Genomic DNA, 23,997 nt, shown 5'->3' with positions numbered 1-23,997 from the left:
TCAGACTGATGTTTATTATGTGTATAACTATAACATATAAAGTTCGTGAAAAGTCATGATTAGTGAGTGACTCGCGATGATTGGTCCAGCATGTTTATTAATGGGACCTTTCTACCATGGCATCCTCTGATCGTTACTGATTCTGGCTCCAAATGTCCAAGATGGCAACATTTATATCCATGATATTTTGGCTTCATTTCTGGATAGTGAAAGGAAGTGGAGACGAGGTCTGATCTCACTGTGTCTCTCTGAGCAAGTAAGCGGGGCGGGGGGCGGAGCCCCGGGACCAGTGCGCTATCTGGGAGCACAAATACAGACAAATTGGATTTGTGGCGTGAGTGCGTGTGAAAACATGCAAAAGCGTGTGTCACATGGGGAAAGTGGCAGCTCTGCGTTAACCTCGCGAGAAAAAAATTGACGTCGTTAAAATGGGTTTGCGTTAACGTCGTTAATAACGCGTTTAACTGACAGCACTAATAAATAGTAATTCATATTAAAGACAAGCTTTATAAAGGATGATCTAAAAGACTGTAGTTGAATATTATCACACCTTTAGCGGGTAACCTGTTCACAACATGTTTGGAGTTGTCAATCAATTGTTGTGAGCCATCAGTAAAAGAAAGTCAGACCCTCATTCAGCCAGGGATGCTACAACAAATGGATCTATAATTTCATTGTCACGTTTATCCCCGGAGGTCTCACTTTTCCAAGATGTGGGCGTGGTAGAAGCAGCTTTTCTCGGACTCCATTTGTGTGAGTCGGGTATGATCATTAGGGTAGATGAAGGACGATTTGACCTGGTGAGAGGAAATGAAATGACGTGCTGTTAAAGACCAGAGAGCTTATTGAGAGGAGATGAACATGAGGTCTTGTTTGATGAAGCTTATGAAGCCACGTCCTCAAGGACCCGATCAAAGAGCACAACACATGTTCATATTTAAATAATCAAACAGCCTACCATGACCTTTGACCACTGAAATCTGATCTGTTAACTTCAAAGTAATAGTTCACCCAAAAATGATAATTCACTCATTATCCACTCACCCCTCTGCCGTTAGAGGGGTGGGTGAAGTGTTTGGGCTCACAAAACACTGCAGGAGTTTCAGGGGTAAACAGTGTAGCACCCTAAAGGTCCACCACAAGTGGCTAAGCTAGCAGTGGTTAGCATTAGCAAGATAACTCACTACCAGTGGAGGTTAGCATTAGCAAGATAGCTAGCTAATATTTTTAGTTGTATTGGATTCGGCTGCTACACTGTTCACCCCTGCAACTCAAACACTTCACCCCCTATCGGCAAAGGGGTAACTGAGTAGATAATGAGTGAATTACAAATTTGAAAGGTTTCTGAGATGTCGCGTTCTCAAGGCTCTAAATAGGTTTTATGAGGTCACACCTTTGACCGCCAGAATCTAATTGTGAATCTGACACATTTTAAGAAATTCCCTCACGGTCTTCTACGTATTCACAAGAATGAGACGGACGTAAAACCTGAAATCATGACGCCTCCAGCCACTGGCTGTCACCAGTGCGGAAGCAAAAATAATTGTGTCCTCAGTGCTACCCTGTAACATTTGTAGAGAACATGGTTGTCCACTTTCAAAACTGTATTCTGAAGAACAGTATGAGCAGGATGTCAATCCATCAGAAACACAACAACATAAAAATACATACATAATTTAGTCCTTGATAGCGGGCCAGATGAGAACCTTGGTATGCGTAGCTGGGTTTGTACTCGCAGTCGGGCAAAACATCTTGTAGGAATTTGCTGTTTATCAAAGGCACTTCAAACCAACACAACAGAAATTAGAGCAGAGATTACTTTGTGCTTCAATCGGAGGAAATCACTTTCATCCTGATGTGAAACCAAACGAGACACAGAAATGTCTCTCACCATGGAGGAGAACGTCTCGTGGGTCTTCCCTCAGCATGTCGACTGTAGAGCTGCTCTGTTTCGTGTTGGAGTGACTTGCAGCCGTCTGAGGTATGTGTTCAACATCACCCGCTATCATAGCAGACTCATCTGTGGGATGAAGCCACAGGACAATAAAATCAGAGAAGTGCTCCACATTCAAATGTGCCACAAAACCACTGACTTGATACAGTGTGAGCATCTGAGCAGAAATGATAAAGAAGTAGTTGTGGTTTGAGACGCGTTGTGGTGCAAATTCACTCTGAGGTGTCTCAGCCATTTCAGTGTCAGAAGGAATGATGTCTGGGTTGATGCATGTCTTTACCAACATAGAGAGAGATGTGCTGGGAGTCAATAACAGTGAATCTGGAGCCTTCACCCTGGAGCTGCCACTGTGTGAAAAAAGACACAAAGAACTACACGTCTCTTCTCTGTTTAAAAGCTCAGGTTACACATAATGTTACAGCTGCAAATGACACAAGAAAACAGAGAAGTGACATTTGGATTTTAAAGTCTATATGAGCTGGGACGAGCTACTTACCGCCACCTCCACATGGTCTGTCCCTTCATGGTCCTGCTTGTGGAGAAGTTCAAAAAAGTACTTCCTCTCTGCAGAAAGCCTGTCAGAGGGACATATGCATGTTTACATAGAACTAGGTTATGACATCTTACAGGTTATGAAACTGGATTGTGTTTATGTGAAGACATGAGTTTTGGTAACGTTGCACTCCTGCAAGTGAAGCAGTTCCATAGATACATGGCAGAGGACAGTACGGTCCCTAATTTTCTGTCCCTGACTGAACCCGGATATCGTTTCAATACATCTGTCCCAACCCCTCAGGTGCTAACGAGCTTAGATAAGGTATGCAAAGTCTAACACAGGGGACTTGTTAGAGACAGTTTGAAGAATGAATGGTCAATGTTGGTGAAGCAGAAGCTGGAAACCTCCGCGTTAGTACCCCTGTATGGATCAAGATGAATCCTACAAGTGACAATATGCAAGTCCTGATTTCATTTTTGCTTGTGATGAGTAAGCAGATCCTACTGTATAAAATATTTTGCTTCTTTTTAACCTTGTTTGTTACAAGAAATCCACCTGTGCTTTTCTCACTGGTTTGATTATGTTTGAATGAGATTTTTTTTTTTTTGAACAATGTTTTTTTATTTATTTCCAATACAAAACACATTGACACATACCACACAAGTTGCACAATGAAATGCAGGTGAACTTCACTGCATATACATACATACAAAAAAATAAATAAATAAAGATAAACACGCACACAAACTTACATACCTACGTAAAATAAAGCAATAATAAATAAAAGAAAAAAGAAAAAAAAGAAAAAAAAAGAAAATCACACTCGATATCCCTACAGATAGATATAATCTTGAATGAGATATTTAGTGGAAATTTTGTAATAATATGTAAGTACATTTATATTTCCAACATAGACACAAACTAAACTCACCTCACTGGTCTGGATATCTGACTAACATATTTCTCAAACTCGCCAGGGGCCGTCCACTCTGAGCCAGTCTAATAAAAGGAAGCAATTAATTATAAATCAATTATTAAGAAAGCAAATATTAACACACGTTTACATGGACACACATTTTCATAACCCAATTAAGACAATAAACTAAGTAAGACACTGCCATGTAAACAGCAGCTTCTTTTCATCTTGAATCTGGTCAAACTTGGAATAACACAAATCAAATTAAGGAATGTGGATATTCTGTCCTTCGTCACATTATGTAGACATGTGTATGTGTTCAAATCAACATCAAGCAGTTACCAACTGCTGGATGACGAACAACCTAGGGTCGAGTGTGAACTATAGTATGATGTAATGTTGATTGAAAATGTACTGAATATTAACGATGAATATTCTATGAGCAACTCATGTGAAAATCACATGAGTTAAAAACAAAGTTTAATTCAGAATAAGATCAATAGTCAGAATTATAATGTCCATGTTAATGTCAGTGACACAAATGTGGAAATGTTCCTCTGCTGCTTAAGAAGATGACTGAGATGAATACCTTTCCAACCCATCCCAGTAACTGCAAATTGAGGGGGGAGTCATCTGTGCTTAGCCACAACTCAGAGTTGTCCTGAGAGCTCAGAGCAAAAACAAACTCTCCTGAGAGAAAAAGGAAACAAGGGGTTAGGGATTCAGACAGAGATATCTAGGAGATGTATGAAGTGTAAGCATGGTATCAAGAAGGGACTAGTGAGGTACCATCAGTATATGGATGCAGATAGCCAAATATCCTGATTCCATAGTTAGTCCACTTAGGAATGACGGCCAGCTTCAGTACTGTACTTCTGGACTGAAAGAGTGAGGAAACACAAAGAATCAGCCACCATGTTTACTCAAAGGGGGACAACCTCTTCAGTCCAGGGACCTGAGGATCTAACATGAGGATGTAGAATGCACCTCTGTGTAAAAACACCTCACTGTGACACTGAAGAAGAAAAGAGAATCACTTAGGTCAAGATTAATCCTCTGGGGATCATGAATGAATGACATTTCATAGTGTTCCATCTGATTGTTGCTGAGATATTTCAGCGTAATCCTGCTGTAGAACAAACAAACCAATGGATAAGGGCACAACCACACCCTCCCTGGCTGAAGTAATGATTCACTGAACAGAATTAATGCAGTGTGGGGTCCTAAGGTCAGGCTCTGACTCACGTGAGGATACAGCGGGTAGTGCGGGTTCTTGCGGAGCTCAGCTATAGATTTGCCACACCAGTCCGCAAACGCGTGCAGATTGGCCCGTCCCTTATACTGCAGGAAGAGAGGAGAGAGAGGAAGTTGTGAACACACTGGGATTTGTTCTGCAATATTTCTGCGGTGGATCAGCTAACCATGTGGCCTCAGTGTTTAAAATCTAAAATCAACAGCTCTACACTCCCTTAGATAACACCTGATGATAAATTGACAGAAGTGCTGGTTTCAACTGTCAAGCAGGTCCTGTGAGGACTGTAAGGATCTGCTGGACAGTATAAACCATCACGCTGTCCTTACCCTTACCCTTACCAGCACTTCTGGCCTTACCCTTACCTTCACCAGCACTTCTATCATTACCCTTACCCTTAAAGCTGATTATCCGGTCATGAAGTTGTTATAGTGTGATTATTCGGTTTTTGTTTCTACTTCCTCCACAATGTAATGGAGGTTTCTGATGTTTGTGTAGCTCATTTAATTCAAAAGACGAATTCAGTGAACAGTCTCTCTCCTAGAAGAGAAATAACCTTTTTTTAATTATCATAACTACACGGTTCAACAGAACAACAAGACTAAAATCTCTACTTTTATCTATTTACGAGAGGACCTATGTGTTACGTCCAGTCCTGATTATTCAGGTTAAGTTGGCCTGATATTTATCGTTTATTCTTTTGTTCTGGGTTGTTATGTTTACTCACCTCTCCTCTCTTTTCAGACTCCTCACTACATCCCTTGTGTGTGCTCCACCTGCTTGATTATCTGCTCCTTCCCGATTGTTTGCACCTGTTCCTCATCACCTAGTGTTTTTATTCTGTGTGTTCCTGTGTCGCTTTGCCAGTTCGTCTTTGTTTCCCCCTTGTCTCAAGAGTTCCAGCATTTTCCATGTTTAGTAAGCTTCCTGTGATTCTGACCCCCGTCCTTGTAATCGACTCCACTTTTGCCTCTTCCCTGTCTGTACCTCTGCCTGCTCTACTCTTGTCTACCCGTGTACCGAACCTGGACTGGATCTTCACCGACCCCTGCTGCTGCCTGACAGTCATCGGAATCGTATGCTTGGTATTGGACTGCCTTACCTGTGTACTGAACCTGGACTGGATCTCCTTCGTCTTCTGCTTCTGCCCGACACTATTTGGAATTGTGTTGTTATTGGACTGCCACTCCTTGTATCACAATCTTCCAGTAAAAGTGTTTCATTATCATCTCTGTCTCCGAATCGAGCATTTCAATCCAACACATCCCAGTACATTACAGTACGAACTGGCCCACAAAATGGATTCAGCCGACTCCGGTTCCAGGCGCGCTGCCCTTCAGGCACCATTACTTCATCAGACGGAGGAATAATTTAAAGCGGTTCGCTTCGATATGTGAGGGATGTCGGAATGCCAGGAGAACATTCACAGTCAGGTTAGTTTTCTGATTAATCAGTTCAAACAGCTCATGGATCGTCTGGACACCTTCACCGCTCCGAGTGCTGTTCTAGAGCCAGCTCCAGCTCCAGTCACAGCCCCAGCTCCAGCTTCACTTCCCGCTGTTGCTCCGCTTGTGGTCCCACCACGTCTCTCTCGTCCCGAGAGATTTTCCGGGGATTCTGGAGACTGTCGATCCTTTCTGGTACAGTGTGGTCTCCACTTTGAGTTAAATGCACCATCTTTCCAGACGGAACTCTCCAAAGTGGCGTACGTAATTTCATATCTCTCTGGCAGGGCAGAGAGATGGGCGACTGCCGAGCGGGCAAGGAACTTGCACGTCTGCTCCTCGGTTCAGCTGTTTACGGAGACACCGAGCAAGATCTTCAACACCACTAACCCTGGTCGAGAGGAAGCGAGAGCACTGATGGGTTTTCGCCAGGGCAATTGGCGTGTCTCTGATTATGCCATTGAGTTTCGCACATTGGCAACCGATAGTGGTTGGAATGAGGAAGCCTTGTTTGACGCTTTCCTGTATGGGTTAGCGGAGCCCATCAAGGATCAGCTGATCAATCGTGTATTGCCAGAAGATGTGGACTCTCTCATAGCACTGGTCGTCAAGATTGATAAACGTCTCCAGGATCGTCGGAGATCCAGACCGGATTATTCTGCTCCTGTCCAGAGGGGGCAGTCGACCACAACTCAACAATCCTGGCGAGCTCCGGCCAATTCACACCCACGGCCGGCGCACCAGCGCCCTCTGACGGTGCAGAAGAGCCAATGCAGCTGGGTCGAACCAAGCTCAGTCCAGAGGAGTGTCAACGTCGAGTCCTTGAGGGGAGTTGCATCTATTGTGGTCAGATGGGTCACTATCTCTCAGGCTGTCCAGTGAAGGACCAACAGCAAAGTATACACTGGTGAGCCACACTACTGTTTCTTCTGTTCGACCTCTCATGCAAGCAATGCTCATCACACCATCTCAGACTGTCATTTATCCTTTTTTAGTTGACTCAGGGGCTGACGAGAATTTTATAGACTGGAGATCAGCTAAGAAATTATATCCTATTCCCAAGCCATTAGAGGCTCACGCTCTAGATGGATGCTTATATGTAAGATAACTCAACGCGCTGATCCGATTCAAATGATCATCTCCAAAGAACATTCTGAATCTCTGAGCTTTTACCTATTCGACTCTCCATCACACCCTCTCATTCTGGGTTTTCCATGGCTCTCCATACATAACCCCCACATGAACTGGGTCACAAGAGAAGTAACAGGTTGGGACAGACACTTTACTTTTACCTGCATTCACGCTGTTTCTATCTCCAAAGTATCCCACACCCCCTATGTTTCGTCTCCCAGTTGTCTAGAACTTCCTGCTTCTCGATCTGCTGTCACCTCTCCCTGCACAGCTTCTTCAGACGCTGATTTCCCCGATTTCTCCCGAGTCCCTCCATGTTATCTAGACCTCAAGGAAGTCTTCAACAAGACACGGGTTTCCTCTCTACTGCCTCATCAACCTTATGACTGTGCCATTGACCTGCTACCAGGTACTTCACCCCCTAGGGGGCCCCTCTATTCTTGTCTTCCCTGGAGGTAAAAACTATGACCAAATATATTGACTCTTCCCTGGCGGCAGGACTTATTCGGGCCATCCTCCTCTCATGGCGGAGCTGCGTTCTTCTTTGTTGCCAAGAAAGATAAGACGCTCCGCCCATGTATTGATTATCGGGGATTAAATGAGATTACCATCAAGAATCGATATCCTCTTCCCCTCATCTCCTCTGCGTTTGAGCTATTAAAGAACGCTAAGGTCTTCACCAAGCTGGACCTGAGGAACGCCTATCACTTGGTGATGATAAGGGAAGGGGATGAATGGAAGAACAGCCTTTGATACCCCCAGTGGTCACTATGAGTACCTCGTGATGCCATTCGGTTTATCTAATGCGGTATTCCAGGCGTTGGTACTCGGCGAGATGTTGAACCAATATGTCTTTGTTTATTTGGATGATATCCTCATCTTCTCCCCAGATGAGGACACTCATGTCCAGCATGTTCACAAGGTTCTCCAGCGTCTTCTCACCCACCAACTCTTTGTGAAGGCAGAGAAGTGCGAATTTCATGTGTCCTCTGTCGCTTTCCTAGGGTTCATCGTCTTTCAAGACAACATCCAGATGGATCCGGCGAAGGTTAGCGCGGTGACTGAGTGGTCTACTCCCACTTCTCGCAAACATCTCCAACGCTTTCTGGGTTTTGCTAATTTTTACAGATGTTTCATTAGGAACTTTAGAACTATTGCTTCTCCATTGCATAAACTGACCTCCTCAAATATGAAGTTTCAGTGGTTACTACCGGCTGAGAGAGCCTTTCAAAAATTGACGGAGACCTTTACTACTGCCCCAGTCCTCACATTCCCGGACCCTGATCTTCAGTTCATGGTTGAGGTTGATGCCTTGGACGTAGGAGTTGGGGCAATCCTCTCGCAAAGATCACAAGTGGACAAGAAGCTTCATCCCTGCGCTTTTCCCTCTCTGAAACTCTCTCCCGCTGAATGAAATTATGATGTGGGGAATAGAGAGTTGCTGGCTATTAAAGTGGCCCTGGAGGAATGGTGTCATTGGTTGGAGGGAGCAGAACAGCCGTTCTTGGTTTGGACTGATCTTGAATACGTCCGGCCCGCAAAACGGCTCAATTCCAGACAGGCCAGGTGGGCTTTGTTTTTTAATCGATTTAATTTCTCCCTGTCATATCGCCCTGGTTCAAAGAATGCTAAAGCAGATGCACTGTCTCGTCTATTTGACCCTGGTTCTGCACCAAGATTTCCCTCTAATATCTTACCTCCATCCTGTATGGTAGAGGCCGTTACCTGGGGTATTGAACAAAGGGTCAGACATATTAATCGTCAGGTTCCGGACGGCTGTCCCCTGAACCGGTTGTTTGTGTCTGTTCCACTTCGTTCCCAGGTCATCCATTGGGCTCATTTGTGACGTCCACCCTCTGGTATCCTGCAGCCACTTTCTGTGCCCCATCGCCCCTGGTCTGACATCTCTCTGGACTTTGTTACCGGGTTGCCTCCCTCGAAAGGTAACACCACTATTTTAACAGTTGTTGATAGATTCTCGAAGATGGTTCATTTCATTCCCTTGCCCAAGCTGCTTTCTTCCACAGAAACTGCGGAGGCTGTCCTGTTGCATGTTTTTCACATCCATGGTTTTCCAAAGGATGTGGCGTTAGACCGGGGTCCACAGTTTGTTTCACAGTTCTGGGAGGTGTTCTGTTCCCTCCTCGGGGGTTGTTATTTGTTGTTATTGGACTGCCACTCCTTGTATCACAATCTTCCAGTAAAAGTGATTCATTATCATCTCTGTCTCCGAGACGAGCCTTTGAATCCAACACATCACAGTACATTACACTTTGCATCGTAGCTTGGAGACGAAAGATGCCTCTGTCTGACTGTCCCTGTCTCTCTGTTCTCAGCTCCTCTCTTTGAGTTTTCTTTGCCTGATGACACATTTGGGAAAGCGCTTTAACGCTTTCTCTTATCAATTTGGATTTGACTGAGGTGCTATACTTCCTTGTTTGGATATGTTTTCTTCCCAGGTTACATACACTAGTAGTAGAGAAGCAACACCCATTAACTGATCTAATACAAATAATATGCCTTCTTAGACTTAGTTTTCCTGAAAAAGCAGATCTCCAATATTTTGCTGTCACTGTGTAAAAGTCCAAAACAATATGAAGTCTTCCAAGCACTGAGCATATAACAGTGTTTAATGTAATAGTCTTATTTCAATGAATTAAGAATTGAATTATTTCCAAAATCATGATGAAGTTAGATATTTTGGGTAACTTATTCTTAAATATTATAGGAATATTACTACACTTACAACAGATGACGAAGCCTTCAATTTCAATGTAACCAAGCCTTCTGTGTCATATACACATCTGACATTTGTAACAAAGCAAACGGTTTGAAAATCTGATGAGAATTCACTGGGAAGGGTCTTCTACTAACCAGAGGGTCAGTGGTTTGATACCAGTCTCCACTGTTCCACATGCCAAATTGTCATTGGCAAGATACTGAACCCCAAATTAAGGCTGTGCCGGCAATGTGAGAGTGATGTGTGAGACAGAGAGTGCTGCAGATAAAAGCACTGTATGAATGTTTGTCTAAATGCGTGAATAGCAAAACTGTTTTTAGGGGTCATCACAACAACAAGATGATAATAAGAAGTATTGGTCATTTTCAGTGTTGTGCATGAACGAACGCAAAAGAACGCGTTCATTGAACACGTTCACTTTTGTGAGAACGATGAACTGAACGCACTTCAATGACAAATAATGAATTTGAGCGGTGAACACGTTCATATTTCAGCGTCCTGGCGTATAGACGACAGGAAACTTCTCTCTTTATGTGTAACTTTATTAAAGTCCAGCGAACACGACACACTTCTTGTTTGTAACTCCGACACTCCTGTCATCCACTACTGTGTTCTTCACTTCGCTTCCTCATTCACTCTTGACATGCCAACTCATCAGCCAATGAGAGCCTGTCATGCCAGGTAACTCTCCAGCCATTGGTCTAGAACTGTCACTTGCCCCACCCCGACTGGTTCACTGACCCTCTGGAAATCCCAATACTTATTGACATGGTGTAGTTAGCTGGACATAAGTCATAACAAACACATAGCAGTCAAACAGAACATAAACCTAACTACCAGTCCGTTACAATATTATCTGAGGTCTAGCTAAAACGTTACGGAATGTTTTCCTTCTCCTGAGGAGAGATGCTGTCTAAATCGAATGCTTGCACCATGTAGTTGCTCAGTGCCCGTGAAATGTCCGCGATGTAGCCTAACCTGAACCAAGTAACTCGACTTCGCAGTACGTTACCCATGATTCATCGCACACACACATGCACACCAAACAAGCAACGTATTCCAAGTGTTTTCTGCTGGCCAGTGTCTCGGCTCCGAGCCGTAGTCTGGAGCTCGGCTCACGGGTTATCTTGGCTCGCTGTCCGGACCGCTCCGTGAAGTAGGAGGAGGAGATGTTTCTTTACTTGGAATGCGGCCACTTTATTTCTCGGATATACAGCAGGAGCAACACTCGCATCACCTCTAGGTGGCCCGTCACTTCTCGTTATACACACACTTTTAGCGTCTTTTCCCACAATACCCTGGTGCACTACATCACACACTACAAACTTTCCTTAAAGGGCCATGCCATACCTGCAACACAACAGCTCTCGGTCTCATATTCAGATGGCAAGAGAAAGCAGAGAGGGATTTTTACACACTGTGATAAAGATTCCGACAGTAAAGGCAAGTGGTAGTGATGGAAAAGGTTTTCTTTTACAAGTTAAGTCTTTCATTCTAACTTTCCACCTTAAAACTATGAAATGAACTGAACTATGAACTAGTTAAGAATTTAAATGGTGAACTATGAACGTGAACTATTCATGTTTACTTGTATGAACTGAACTTTGAACTAGTTCATGAGAGGTGTGAACTTGCACAGCACTGGTCATTTTTCATTGTGATATAGAGCAACAGATATGTATAAATGTCAAGGTTTACCAGGATGTATGGGACCCATGAACATAAAGGAAAGTGCACTGGAGGATAGTTCGACTTCAAAAGAGATGAGTATTTAAGAACATGAAGGCTGCACACACACACATACACACTTTTTTTTTCCAGGGTTGTGGAGTATCGCTGGTCGTCCATGCATCTGAGTCCTCCAAGTTGTTTGGTTGGTCCTGCAAAACCCACACATTTATTTCACTTTTCCTTAGCTCCTCTGCACAAACACACACTCTTACATCACCATATTTTCTATTACTGCTTCTTTATCCTTACCCAGTTGTCAGAAATGGATTTCCTCCAGATGTTGCTGACACTGTAAGCTTTCAGGCCTGAGGAAGTGAGTGAAAACAATCAGAGCAATACAGCTGGGACAGGCAAATATGCAACGATTGTACACAGATGGGCAATGCTGTCACTCTATATTGATCCTAAATTCTATTGGTCTGAGAGAGATTAACCATACTGATATTAGAGAGTAAAAACTTTAACGGCTGATATATATATATATAATATTTTAAATTCGCAATGACCCCTAAGATGTTGTTTTTAAACCCTTATGACAAGGAAATGTAATTGAGGCTTTATTTGTGTAATAATAAATAATAATAAATATATATATATATATATATTTATATATATATATTTTTTTTTGCATATATATATATATATATATACGCAAAATTTGCAAAATTTATACCGAGCGAGTGGGCACGTTGATCATGTTAAACAAAAATAAAAAGGAGACAGATATCTTCTGAAGAGAGGATCGATACACTTTGAAGTTTTCAAGGGTTATGACATCTTGGAAAAAAGATGAGACTCGAATCCTTTGCGCGAAAGGGCTAATGCCTGGCTCAATGTGCTGTACACAAAAACACTTAGCAGCCGGATTTATACGTGATATCCTGCCTCCTGCTTGCTCTAGGCACCACCCCTCGCCTAAACCTTCCAGACAATTTCTTGTTGTTGTGAACACATCTGATCTAGACAACCCACTTTTCCGCACATTTTTTGGAGGTCATTTTTGAAAACGCCATTGAGTGACATTCCCATGTTAGCAAAGAATCTCTGCCACTATCTGCTCTACCAAACATCTTCTGTCTCAAATTATAAGGTTTGATATATTTTAGAAGATTTTTTTTTTTTTTAGCGCATGGGCAACGGGGGTCAGTTTACAGCGCTTGTGATCGCAGAGTCTGTCATTATCACCAGGGTGGAGATCTCCCAACAGGCATGCCCTTGAGCCATAATACTCAGTAATTTTGCCAGCCCAAGTACCTCTATTGTGGAGGTTGAGAAAATACAGAGTGGAGTACTATTGTTCCCATCGGTCCTCATCTGTACCCTTCTCCTGATGCCTCTTCTTTACAATATCTCCCACAACACTGATGATTCATTTATCAAGATAATTTAGTTCTTTGAAATTTACAATTTTCAAAATGAAATTGGGGGGGGGGTTAGTATAATTGCAACATTTTGGCCTATCTGTTCGGTTTTTGGACACTAATCCAGGTATGGCAAAGGTACTCTCCTGAAGCAGCTAAAGAAAAATTCTTACTACACAATGTGGTAAAAGATTATCAGACACTGGACACCGATATTCCAATTTTAACATGATTAAGAAAACCGTATGTATAAGGTACTGCCATTTAAACAGCATTTTTTGATAATTCGATAATCAAATTAGGAAAATTAAGAAATGTGATCAAAGCTTTGGTTGATTAGACAATTTTTTTTTTTTTATTCCAAAATCCCCCCCCCCCCACAAATTTAAATGTCTTTAAATACACATTAACATGTATGTGTGTGTGTGTGTGTGTGTGTGTGTATGTGAGAGAGAGAGAGACGGTATCAACGTCGCCGTACATGCATGTATCTGCATGTATGGCGACGCTGATACCGTCTCACTATGGCAAGCCGATTGAGCATTTATTCCATATCCAGATATCAAATTCGCAGTTCTCTCCACAATTTTGGTCTTTGTCAGCACTAGTTCAGCATCTTACTGAACTAGTTGAACAAAAATCTTACTAGTCACTCTTTTTCAGCAACTAGTGGCACGTTTGTTCAACTAGTTCAGTAAGATGCTGAACTAGTGCGACCAAATTGGATTGGATTCAATTTTATTGTCATTACATACAGTACAGGTACAGAGGCAACGAAATGGAAAGAAGGTTGAAAGATTACAGCAAAACATGAGGGGAGGGAGGAGAGAAAACAACCCCCCAGACTATGCTCCTAGAGGAGTACAGTGTGGGAACAGGAGAAAAAAAACACCTCAGCACATAAGCACATACATTTTAAACATGACTTGCAACGGGGAGGGGGAAGGGGGGATGGAGGTAAGCCAGTGACCGGGTGTTCTGAGCCCAGCCAGTTGGAGGATGGAGGTAAGCCAGCACAGACAAGCAGCCATCCGGTCCTGCAGCCTCGAGGCGCTGGTCACAGACCTGCCTGTCAAACTGGGGGTACGCAGCAGGCGAAGGCGTCGGATGGGGGGTGTGGGGGGTGCATATCTGTGTGTAATATGTACGTGTGTATGTATGTAAAGTTCGTGTATAAGTAGGCCTGGGTTGTCGCCTTCCCCTAGGCCACAATCAGACAGATTCTCAGTTCGCAAGATTGTCGTTGCCATGGAGACAGCCTTGATAGGGTCCTAGACAGGGACAACAATCCACAGGTGTCTGTGGGGAGGGGGGGGGGGGGATGCAAAAGAGTCTCACTGCAGCGCTCTTCAGGGGAGTTGTTGTTCCAGCAACGGCCTTGGCCAGGCCCGTGCTGTTTGGGGGGGGCCGAAAGCAGATAAGATTGGGATTGCAAGTAGCCGCGTTCCAATTTGCGCGTCTACTCTTTCTCCACTTTCACCAATTTTTCCACCAGGTCTCCGAATCGATCCAAATTCCTTTGCAGAGCCGTGAGCTTCTCCATGTTGTTATCCATCTGGCGGTTAAAAGCCGCAGTTTGAGTGCCAACCGCTCTGCCAAGCGCATCAATCATGAGGGGCAGCCTTAGGGGGCTTTTGACAGCTGTCACCGTTTCATTTATTTTTCGATAAACCAGGGCAGCGCCTAATCCAATCAGCAGAAAGCCTGTAATCATGGTTCCGAATAGGTAGATGTCTTCAACGTCCTCCACGGAAAGGGCCGCTAGGCACATGACACGCCACTTGTCCCACGCGTTCATCGAGTAACCAGCTGCGAACGTCCCGGCAGGACAGACAGGTTCCCCCGAACCCGAGTTTCTCAGTTTATCAGTTGGTCTCTCAATTGCGTTGAGAGACCAACTGATCAAATCCATAATTTTAAGTTCGTAGAGCGGTGCGGAGAGAGTCTCTCAAGTATAGGACAAGACAAGACAAGACGAAAGGAGCCAAGCAGGGAAGGTTAGGGGGAGGAGAGGGAGAGAAAATGCAACCGCCTTCGAAGAGAGCCAAAGCAAGAAAAGTACGAACTAGTGGAGGGAACTGAAACTTGATATCAAGGATATGGAATAAATGCTCAATCGGCTTGCCATATCTCTCTCTCTCTCTCTCTCTCTCTCTCTCTCTCTCTCTCTCTCTCTCTCTCTCTCTCTCTCTCTCTCTCTCTCTCTCTCTCTCTCTCTCTCTCTCTCTAACACACACACACGGCGCACCTCTCTCTCGCTCACTCGCTGCCCCCTCCCTCGGGAGATGCGCGAGAAACTGTGGTTGGGCTGCCTTCAGAAACTTTGTTATGAGTTTTACTTCCTCGAGATAGTACAGTTTGATAGTCTTCTCGGCACTCCGCCAGGGCCGTGACCGAATCTTGCGGGGCCGATCCGAGGACCTCACTAAACCATCCAATGGGTAGTAGCGACGTGTGTACAAAGGGCAGGGACTTAATCAGTAGCTCGGTTCAGTTCAGTCTCTATTATTCGGTCTGAAATTTGGCAGCAAAACGAGACTGTGTCCAGGGATTTTTTTCTTTTCTGTACTAGCACTGTGTAGGTTGTTAACAAAAGAGAAACTATCTCAATTTGTGTGACTATAACTTGTTTCCCTTTGCTGATCATAAGCGGCATTGTGTATCACTCCTGCTACTGATGAAAGGTCCATGTTTAGTGATATTTACAGATTTTTTCAGTGGTTATTAGGGATGAGCGAGTACAGCATTATCTGTATCTGTATCTGTATCTGTTAACCATATGAATTATCTGTATCCGTATCCGTACTCGGGGTGGGCGGGGCCTAACCCGGAAGTGGGTGTGATTTAACCCGGAGGTGGGCTGGATTTAACCCGGAAGTAGGCCGGGTTGTCTTGAAACGGGCGGGGCTTTAACCAGTATGTTATTTTAAGCATGCAATTGATATGGGTTGATCAGAAATTGTTATATTTATTGCTGATTAGAAAACTATTACAGGACAGCATCAGCATTGAGCTTCAGATCAATGATTTTGATCACAATAGCAAACAAACTATTTACAGAACAAGTTTTGCAACAATGAATACAACACATGCTGTTGCAATTATGAAGTGAAATATAATAACAAGTGTTTTCATACTCAACATAACTTTCTTTTTTAACTTTGAAATTTTTTTATGGTACTTGTACTTTTATTTTTGATACTCAAGTACATTTTAACACCAGATACTTCTGATACTTAAAGGGGACATATTATGAAAATTCCACTTTTGTAGTGCTTCTACACATTAATTTGGGTATCAGGCATATCTACCGTCCCAAAAACTCCTCCAAACAACTCCCGCGATTTGTTGTGGTTCCTCTAGTTCAGAAACTATATGCTAGAGTGCCTCTAATGGGATTACGACCGAAAAAGACGTCATAGTCGCAACATGCCCATGTAGTACACTCCCCCATAGATCTATGCACTCCCCCACCACCACTCGACCCACCCATAGATGGACCCACCAACTTTTAGACAGTCTATTGGTGTCCGGCCGCCATTTCATTCTTGCAAGCCTTGGAAACACTTGGATAAGCTAACTAGCAGCATGAATCGAATTCGACAACCGAGATGCTCAGCGGTCGGCTGCACAAATCAGCACAAATGTCTTCATGTGACTCCAGCTTCAGAAGACACAAGATTGAGATCGATTTAATTCATATATGATGGCAACGTTCCTGCAACAGTTGGCAAATATCTGTTAGTGTGCGCTAACCACTTTGTATCGGACTGTTTTATCAACCTGGACCAATATAACGCCTTGTTGGTTGTTATTGAAAGAGGGGTCGGTGCCATCTTTCGTCGCAATACTGAAGACGTGGGAAATGTAAGTATTTTTTTTAATAATTCTGGTATTTGCTTCTTTTAGACATTTTGTGTGGAGGCTAGTGACGTTAGCATGTTGTGGCGTGTGTGTGAGGGGGTGGGTACAGCTCCGGATGCTCCGGTAGCTACAGCAGCTCCGGTAGCGCTCCGGTAGCGCTCCAGTAGGTCCGATAGCGCTCCGTTAGCGCTCCCTTAGCGCTCCGTTAGCGCTCCGTTAGCTTCGTTAGCGCTCCGGTAGCTCCGCTAGTGCTCCGGTAGCACTCCGTTAGGTCCGGTAGCTCTCCGTTAGCGCTTCGGTAGCTCCAGTAGCTACAGCTGCTGCCACGGGGATTTAGCACCCGTTACACTCATCTGCTGTAGGAAGTCGTGCTCGCGCAAGATACCGGAGGATGTTGTTGTTATAATGTGCGGGACTAGAACGATTATTCATTACCAGCCCTAGTTGGGGGAAATGTGTCCTTGTATCTTTGTATGCATGACAGTAGTACAAACATGAATAACATTGCTGCTTTTGGTGTTAAGGCCAGCACATCTGTTCACAGTGCTAGGCTACATCACGTAGCATGCCAGACGGACCCACCAAAGATGCGCACATATGGCACGCAGCTTTCTATGAAAACACTGCGACCTCACTACAAAAGTACAGGTTTGTTTACCCTCAGTTACTTCGTCATGTCATTGATTGTGTCTCCGTGTTAAAGTTGTAACAGCATCTCATTTGTTGTGACTCCACGGATACTGAATGTCTGTTTTATCATAGGCACACAGAAAACTGTGCCCTGCACTGATGTCGGGACCTCGCTTGGAGGAGGGAGAGGACAACCCAAGTTGTTCAAGTATGGACTTCGGAGAGCCACAGGATGCTACCTATAATCCTGAAGACTCGGTCACAGTCTTGACTGAGTCAGCAGATGTGACGTGAGTGACTCAATATTTAATCTAAACATTTCAATAATCTGATGGATTACCAAAAAAGCTGTTGCAGCTTTTTGGTGAAATCTTTGTCTTTCTAATAGAATGGAATCTTCCAACCCTGTTCATAAGACACCCACATATATTGTCTATGAAAACTGCCTCCTGGCTATTTGAGGTGTGTCCTGTGTGTCGGCGGGGGAGAGAAGGATTGGGACATTCCTCTCCTGTGAGTAAAGTGCAACTTTTTTTTCTGATTTGTATTACAGATTACTTGGATAACAAGGTTTTTGAAACCTTTCACAAGGTTTTTCAGGACCCGGCCCCATATGTGAATGTGAATGAGGTGCTGAAGATCTCTCTGCCAAGTATGAGATTTAAGATTAAGATGCATTTATTAGTCCCAAACACATGCCCCATCTGGTGCAGGACACAGAGCAGTGAGCGAGCATGAACGGCGCTCGGGGAGCAGATGTTGGGGGAGTAAGGTGCCTTTCTCAGGGGCACTAGACAGGGTAGGGAGACTCTTAGATTTTTGGACAGATCAATCCAGGTCTTTTGTTGTCTCTCCGTGGAGTCGAACCAGAGACCTTCTCTGCCCATAGTCCAAGCTTCTGCCACTAGACCACCGCCTCTCCAGTAGTGGGTATCGAACCCGGGACCTTCTTGTTGAAGGACGGCGACTCTACTGACTAGGCCACACAGCCTGATGAAACCTAGAAACCTGACAAGCAGGAAGTTATAGCCAGCTATGTGTCGAGCTTCAATCAAGGGCAGGTCTGAACCCTGTATAACTTCCCTGAGCATCAGGGAACACTCTGCGTATCTGGAGCACCACGCAGGAGGGCAGGACCACCCTGATTCTCAGGCCCAGATAGCCCAACACCAGCTAACAAAGTTTCTGTACGCCAAATACCTGTAACGGCTAAGCAAAGTTTACATTGTATTTAGAGAATAAAAAGTGACACACAAATATAAAGTCTTCCTTTGTTTACAGTATGGCTACTGATGGCACAAAGTGTATTTTTGCAATCAATGTTTTTATTATACTTGGTATTTTTTGTATTTATTACCTATGTACCAGCCAGTACATTTAATAATTATGTTTAAAAAGCTCTGTGGCATTCTTTCTAGCAATCTTTCTGACAATAAAAGTGTATAGAAATAGTTGTGTGCTTTTAGTGTTTGATATGTAACATGTCAACAATTGACACGTGTAAGATGAGCAGTTAGCAAAGTAATACAGAGGGAAGAGTAATTTATTGTATTTTATTCCTCAGTCATATTTGTATTGCAGGAGACTGATATCTCATGCATAAAAAAAAACAACTTACTGCTCTATTCCTCTTAGACATAAAGGCCCATAATCTGCCCTATAGATGTTGAGTGCATTCTGTAACACATTCAAACACACAGGCTAATTAATGGAGGTAAAAACGTTATGTCCTACACCTCCATGAGGGGGGTGAGGGGTGAGAAGGGTGAGGGGTGAGAGGGGTGAAAGGGGGCGGGGTGAGAGGGGGGCGTGGCCCTCAAAACAGGTCAATCTGAGGAGGGCTGTTTTAGACAGGGTAAAAAGGTGCTGTTTTAAATTATCCTTGTGGTATTTTGACCAAAAAATGTCATTTCATTAAGACCCCAAGGAACCATATCAACTGTGGTAAAATGGGCATAATATGTCCCCTTTAAGTACATTTAATATGAGCTACTTTTATGTTTGTAAATGTTTTCAAACATTTTGATAAACTTGTTTAAGAATTGTGCGACCGAAAACGACATGTTTGTTTCATTTAGATTATTTGGCCTTGTTTAGATTTAGTTTCTTTTTTTTGATTAATTGGTTAAATTTCTGGTTGCTTTGTTTTATCTTATTTTGTTCTATGTTCTATGGGCGATGTGCAATATGGTTGACGGGTACTGTGCAATCCTGGTTAAATGGCCTGAATATTGGTGAGTTATTTCCTTGTATAATTTCGTTGTAAAATATCGCTTGGTGTGACCAGACTCTTGACCATTGTTACTCGCAAATAAGGAACAGCTACAAACCCCTCCCCCGCCCTGCTTTTGGGAATTCGGATCACACTTCCATTATGCTCATCCCAACCTACAGACAACGCCTAAAGCAGGAAAAACCGGTTTTTCGGGCAGTTCAACGCTGGAGGGCTGAATTCTTTGGCACTCTCCAGGACTGCTTTGAAACAACAGATTGGCAGATGTTCTGTGTTGCAGCTGATGGGGACATTAACGAATACACAGACACTGTCTCTTCATATGTCTCTAAATGCATCGATGATGTCGTCCCTAGGGTCAGTGTTAGGACTTTCCCAAACCAAAAGCCCTGGGTAAATGGTAATGTCCGTGCTAAGCTCAGCGCACTGTCCTCTGCCTATAACTCTGGTGACCCGGAGGCTATGAGGAAGTCCTAATGTAATGTAATGTAAAATAGTCCAGATGTGACCTGCGGAGGGCCATCAGAATTGGGAAAAGAGACTTCAGGGACAACTGGAATCCAACTACCTCAGCTCTTACCCCCGACGCTTGTGGGGTGGCCTGCAACACATCACTGGCTATAAAGGGAGAAATAGCAGTGATGATCAGCATGCCTCCTCCCTACCTGATGACCTCAACACCTTCTACGCACGGTTTGAGGCAACCAGCAGCCTTCCATCCGCAAGACTGTCCGAGGACCAAGACGACTGCACTCTGTCCCTGACTGTGGCTGACGTGAGGCGAGAGCTTCAAAGAGTGAAGTCTTGAAAGTCATCTGGGCCCGATGGAGTTCCAGACCGCGTCCTCAGGGGGTGGGCCGACCAGCTAGCGGAGGTCTTCACCTCCATATTCAACCTCTCCCTACATCTCTCAACAGTCCCCACCTGCTTCAAGCAGGCCACCATCATCCCCATACCTAAGAAATCATCCATCACCTGTTTAAACGACTACCGTCCTGTAGCACTGACCTCCCCCATCAGGAAGTGCTTCGAGCGGCTGGTCAAAACCCATATCTACTCGACCCTTCTGAACACCCTTGACCCCTTCCAATTTGCTTACTGCCCAAATAGATCCACGGATGATGCCATCGCCCTGAACTCAGACACCATCCTCTCCCCCCTGGAAAAGGCCAACACATACGTGAGGATGCTGTTCGTGGACTACAGCTCAGCGTTCAACACGATTGTGCCTGCCAAGCTTGTCCCCAAGTTCAGGAGCCTGGGTCTTAAAACCCCCCTGTGTAACTGGATCCTGGACTTCCTGACGAGCAGACTCCAGGTGGTGAGAATGGGTAATCACACCTCCTTCTCAGGGCTGCGTACTCAGCCCCCTCCTGTACTCCCTGTACACGCACATCATCCTGAAATTTGCAGATGACACTACCATCCTGGGTCTCATCTCTAACAGCGATGAGACCGCCTATAGAGATGAGGTCAGGGGCTTGGAAACATGGTGCCAAGAGAACAACCTGTTTCTCAACGTCTGCAAGACCAAGGAGATGATCGTGGACTTCAGGAAGCTGCAGAGGGGGGGTCACGGTTCGATACACATGGATGGAGCTGTAGTTGAGAGAGTCTCCGAGTTCAAGTTCCTCTGTGTGTTCATCACAGATGACCTTACCTGGTCCAAACAAGCGGAGTCTGTGGTCAAAACTGTACAAAAGCGCCCATACTTCCTGAGGAGACTCAAGAAGCTTGGCATGGCTGCAAAAACACTTACAAACTTTTACAGGTGCACCATTGAGAGAATCATCTCAGGCTGCACTACTGCCTGGTATGGCAGCTGCTCCGCTGCTGATCGCAATGCCCTTTATTCCACACCCACACCTCAAGGATGTGTTAAATTAAAACATTATATTATATTATATTATACTGCATTACATTGCATATTGCAATCTGACACTGTTCACTGTTTTGCATCTTGCATTTCACTTTTTACTTCACTTTTTATATCTTTTATCTATTATATATATTTTATTTTATTATGTGTGTTGTATTTATCGTGTTTTTATGTTTTTATGTTTCTATGTTCATTGTATGCACCAATAACCAGAGCAAATTCCTTGTAGGTGTAAACCTACTTGGCAATAAATACTTTCTGATTCCGATAACTTCTCTCTTTTTAATCTGTTATTTATATCAAGTACAGGCACATGATCCTGTGCTGTTCATTCAGTCTTTTTAAATAATTTGTCCGACTTGAATAAATTGTCTATTTCTGGAATCATCAGTTTATTCTGGATATATGTGGTGAACCCGATTGGCATTCAACTGTCACTCTAAACTTTTGACCACTACACATAGATAGGTACAAATCATGAACATAAACTTACTTGAGTTATGGTTCCATGCCTCAGTACCGATCATCTCAAGGTAGACTGCCAAAGTTCCGAGCAGCAAGATCGTGCCGAACATTAGACAAATGTTTCTGCGCCGCAGCCTCGTCAGGGGGGAATCTATCGTCATCTTCTGGACTCTGAGCTGAGACTAAACCTTTTTACACAGCCTGGGTTTCCAGATATGTGTCCGTTGTCAATTTGATTGTGCGTCAGAGAGAGAGAGATATATAGAGAGAGAGAGAGAGAGAGAGAGAGAGAGAGAGAAAGAAAGAGAGAGAGAGAGAGAGAGAGAGAGAGAGAGAGAGAGAGAGAGAGAGCAAATGTTTTTGGTATCTAGGTGCAGCCGACTGTGAGAATAACTCCCCGTATAATTATAGTCCTGTATTTTGTCATCAAAATTACGTCACACATCAAGTGGTACAAAAATGTCCGGGTCCCTTAAGTGCTTACATATCCCTTTTTACGTGCTTACGTGCGTCACCCAATTTTTCAAACTATACGGCAAAGCTCCGCAAGCCTCACGCAGCCCGCAAGGGATGTGATTGGTCTGCTAACAACATCCTTTACAGAGTTGCATTCCTGGTTTCATGCCCCATAATACCGGCAGACACCTGGGAAGATTTAGAAGAACGAATATGGACGGCTTTTCACCCACGTAGGACTCGTTTTAATTTATGCTTCCCCAAGGATTGCGCGTGATTCTAAGCAATTCACCGCCAGAACACTAGGCGGAGTAAGGTGTTTTGTCGAGCACGTAAGGGGGCCGGAAGGGCTCTTGCGCTTGCGGGCCCGTGAAAACACAGAAGCCTGCGCCGGCCTTTAACTCCCACTAGAACCCACGGTGTGTGTGTGTGCTAGCTTGTTAGCTGCGACCACTGTCCTACTTCCTTCCTCCTGGAATTTGAACTTGTTCCTGCTCAACGAGTCTGTCGGGCTCAACGAGCTCAACGAGCTCAACGAGCCCGACAGACTCCGCCTGCTGTAAACACACTGTACACGTACACTGATGAAGAACAGTGTGTTCCAACAGCATAAAAAAAACCTTATGTTTGGCTCACTTGGATTATTCTTAGTCATTTGGTTATTTAGTATTTCCCCCCTCGTTTCCTTAATCTTTAAAGCAGACTTTGGTTCATATATAATATTAATTCCTATAGTTTTCTTTAATTCAGTTTATTTCATTTCATGCCACACATGTATTTTCTGTTTGCAGCTGCCGTTAAATGGATCTGGAGATGAATGTCATTATGTGGTTGTCATTGTATACATTCTATAAAATACAGTGAAAACAATGAATATTTGAACACATAAATGATTTGCCTTCCCACACAGGGCTGAAAAGTTCAGTCCATTCATCGATTAGGGAAATAATTGACAACTACTTAACTAATATTCTCCGATTACAGCTTCTGGAATGACACGTTTCTGCTCGTAATGATCTTTTATTGTTGTAAACAGCCGTTTGAGGATGTGGCGTTTGGCTCTGCTAAGCTGTGATGGAGGCTTTTTATCATTTTCTCACAGACTTGTAGAAGAAACTATTAACAAATAATAAACACTAATGAGCAGATTTATCTAAAATGACAATAGTTTGGAGCTGCAGACCTTTTTCCATTGATTCGTACATGATTTGTTGAATGAATCATTTTGATTTGAAATGTCTTTTTTAGCTACAAGCTTCCCTGCGGACTGAAAAAATGATTCAACGAACATCTCAAGATATTTGAACACTTAACAGCATTAACCTGTTCAGTAGATTTCCTGCATCTTAAGTGACACAACACATTTTTACCACATGGCGCTTTTTAACGTGGTTTACATGTTTATTTCCAGGTCTGTATGGTAACGACGGGCTGTTGCCGGCTC

General features: G+C 43.8%; 1 protein-coding gene across 1 annotated transcript in view; it reads right to left on the bottom strand.

Moving 5' to 3' along the window:
- Nucleotides 1–22,404, bottom strand: part of LOC128444347 (beta-1,4-N-acetylgalactosaminyltransferase 3) — a 28,165-nt gene extending 5,761 nt beyond the window's left edge. The window contains exons 1-12 of the mRNA XM_053426790.1: nucleotides 22,126–22,404; nucleotides 11,915–11,970; nucleotides 11,743–11,814; nucleotides 4,612–4,707; nucleotides 4,156–4,246; nucleotides 3,956–4,056; nucleotides 3,382–3,449; nucleotides 2,451–2,529; nucleotides 2,235–2,301; nucleotides 1,892–2,020; nucleotides 1,672–1,781; nucleotides 703–797 (exon numbers count right to left, since the gene is read on the bottom strand). Of these exons, the coding sequence (XP_053282765.1) occupies nucleotides 703–797; nucleotides 1,672–1,781; nucleotides 1,892–2,020; nucleotides 2,235–2,301; nucleotides 2,451–2,529; nucleotides 3,382–3,449; nucleotides 3,956–4,056; nucleotides 4,156–4,246; nucleotides 4,612–4,707; nucleotides 11,743–11,814; nucleotides 11,915–11,970; nucleotides 22,126–22,258 (1,097 nt within the window). The 5' untranslated portion in view covers nucleotides 22,259–22,404. The remainder of the gene's footprint in view (nucleotides 1–702; nucleotides 798–1,671; nucleotides 1,782–1,891; nucleotides 2,021–2,234; nucleotides 2,302–2,450; nucleotides 2,530–3,381; nucleotides 3,450–3,955; nucleotides 4,057–4,155; nucleotides 4,247–4,611; nucleotides 4,708–11,742; nucleotides 11,815–11,914; nucleotides 11,971–22,125) is intronic.
- Between the last annotated feature and the right edge of the window lie 1,593 nt (nucleotides 22,405–23,997).

Source organism: Pleuronectes platessa, chromosome 7 (genome assembly GCF_947347685.1).
Source record: "Pleuronectes platessa chromosome 7, fPlePla1.1, whole genome shotgun sequence".
Classification (NCBI taxonomy): domain Eukaryota; kingdom Metazoa; phylum Chordata; class Actinopteri; order Pleuronectiformes; family Pleuronectidae; genus Pleuronectes; species Pleuronectes platessa.
The sequence above is the reverse complement of the archived record's forward strand: the minus strand, read 5'-3'. Positions and strand labels throughout refer to the sequence as shown.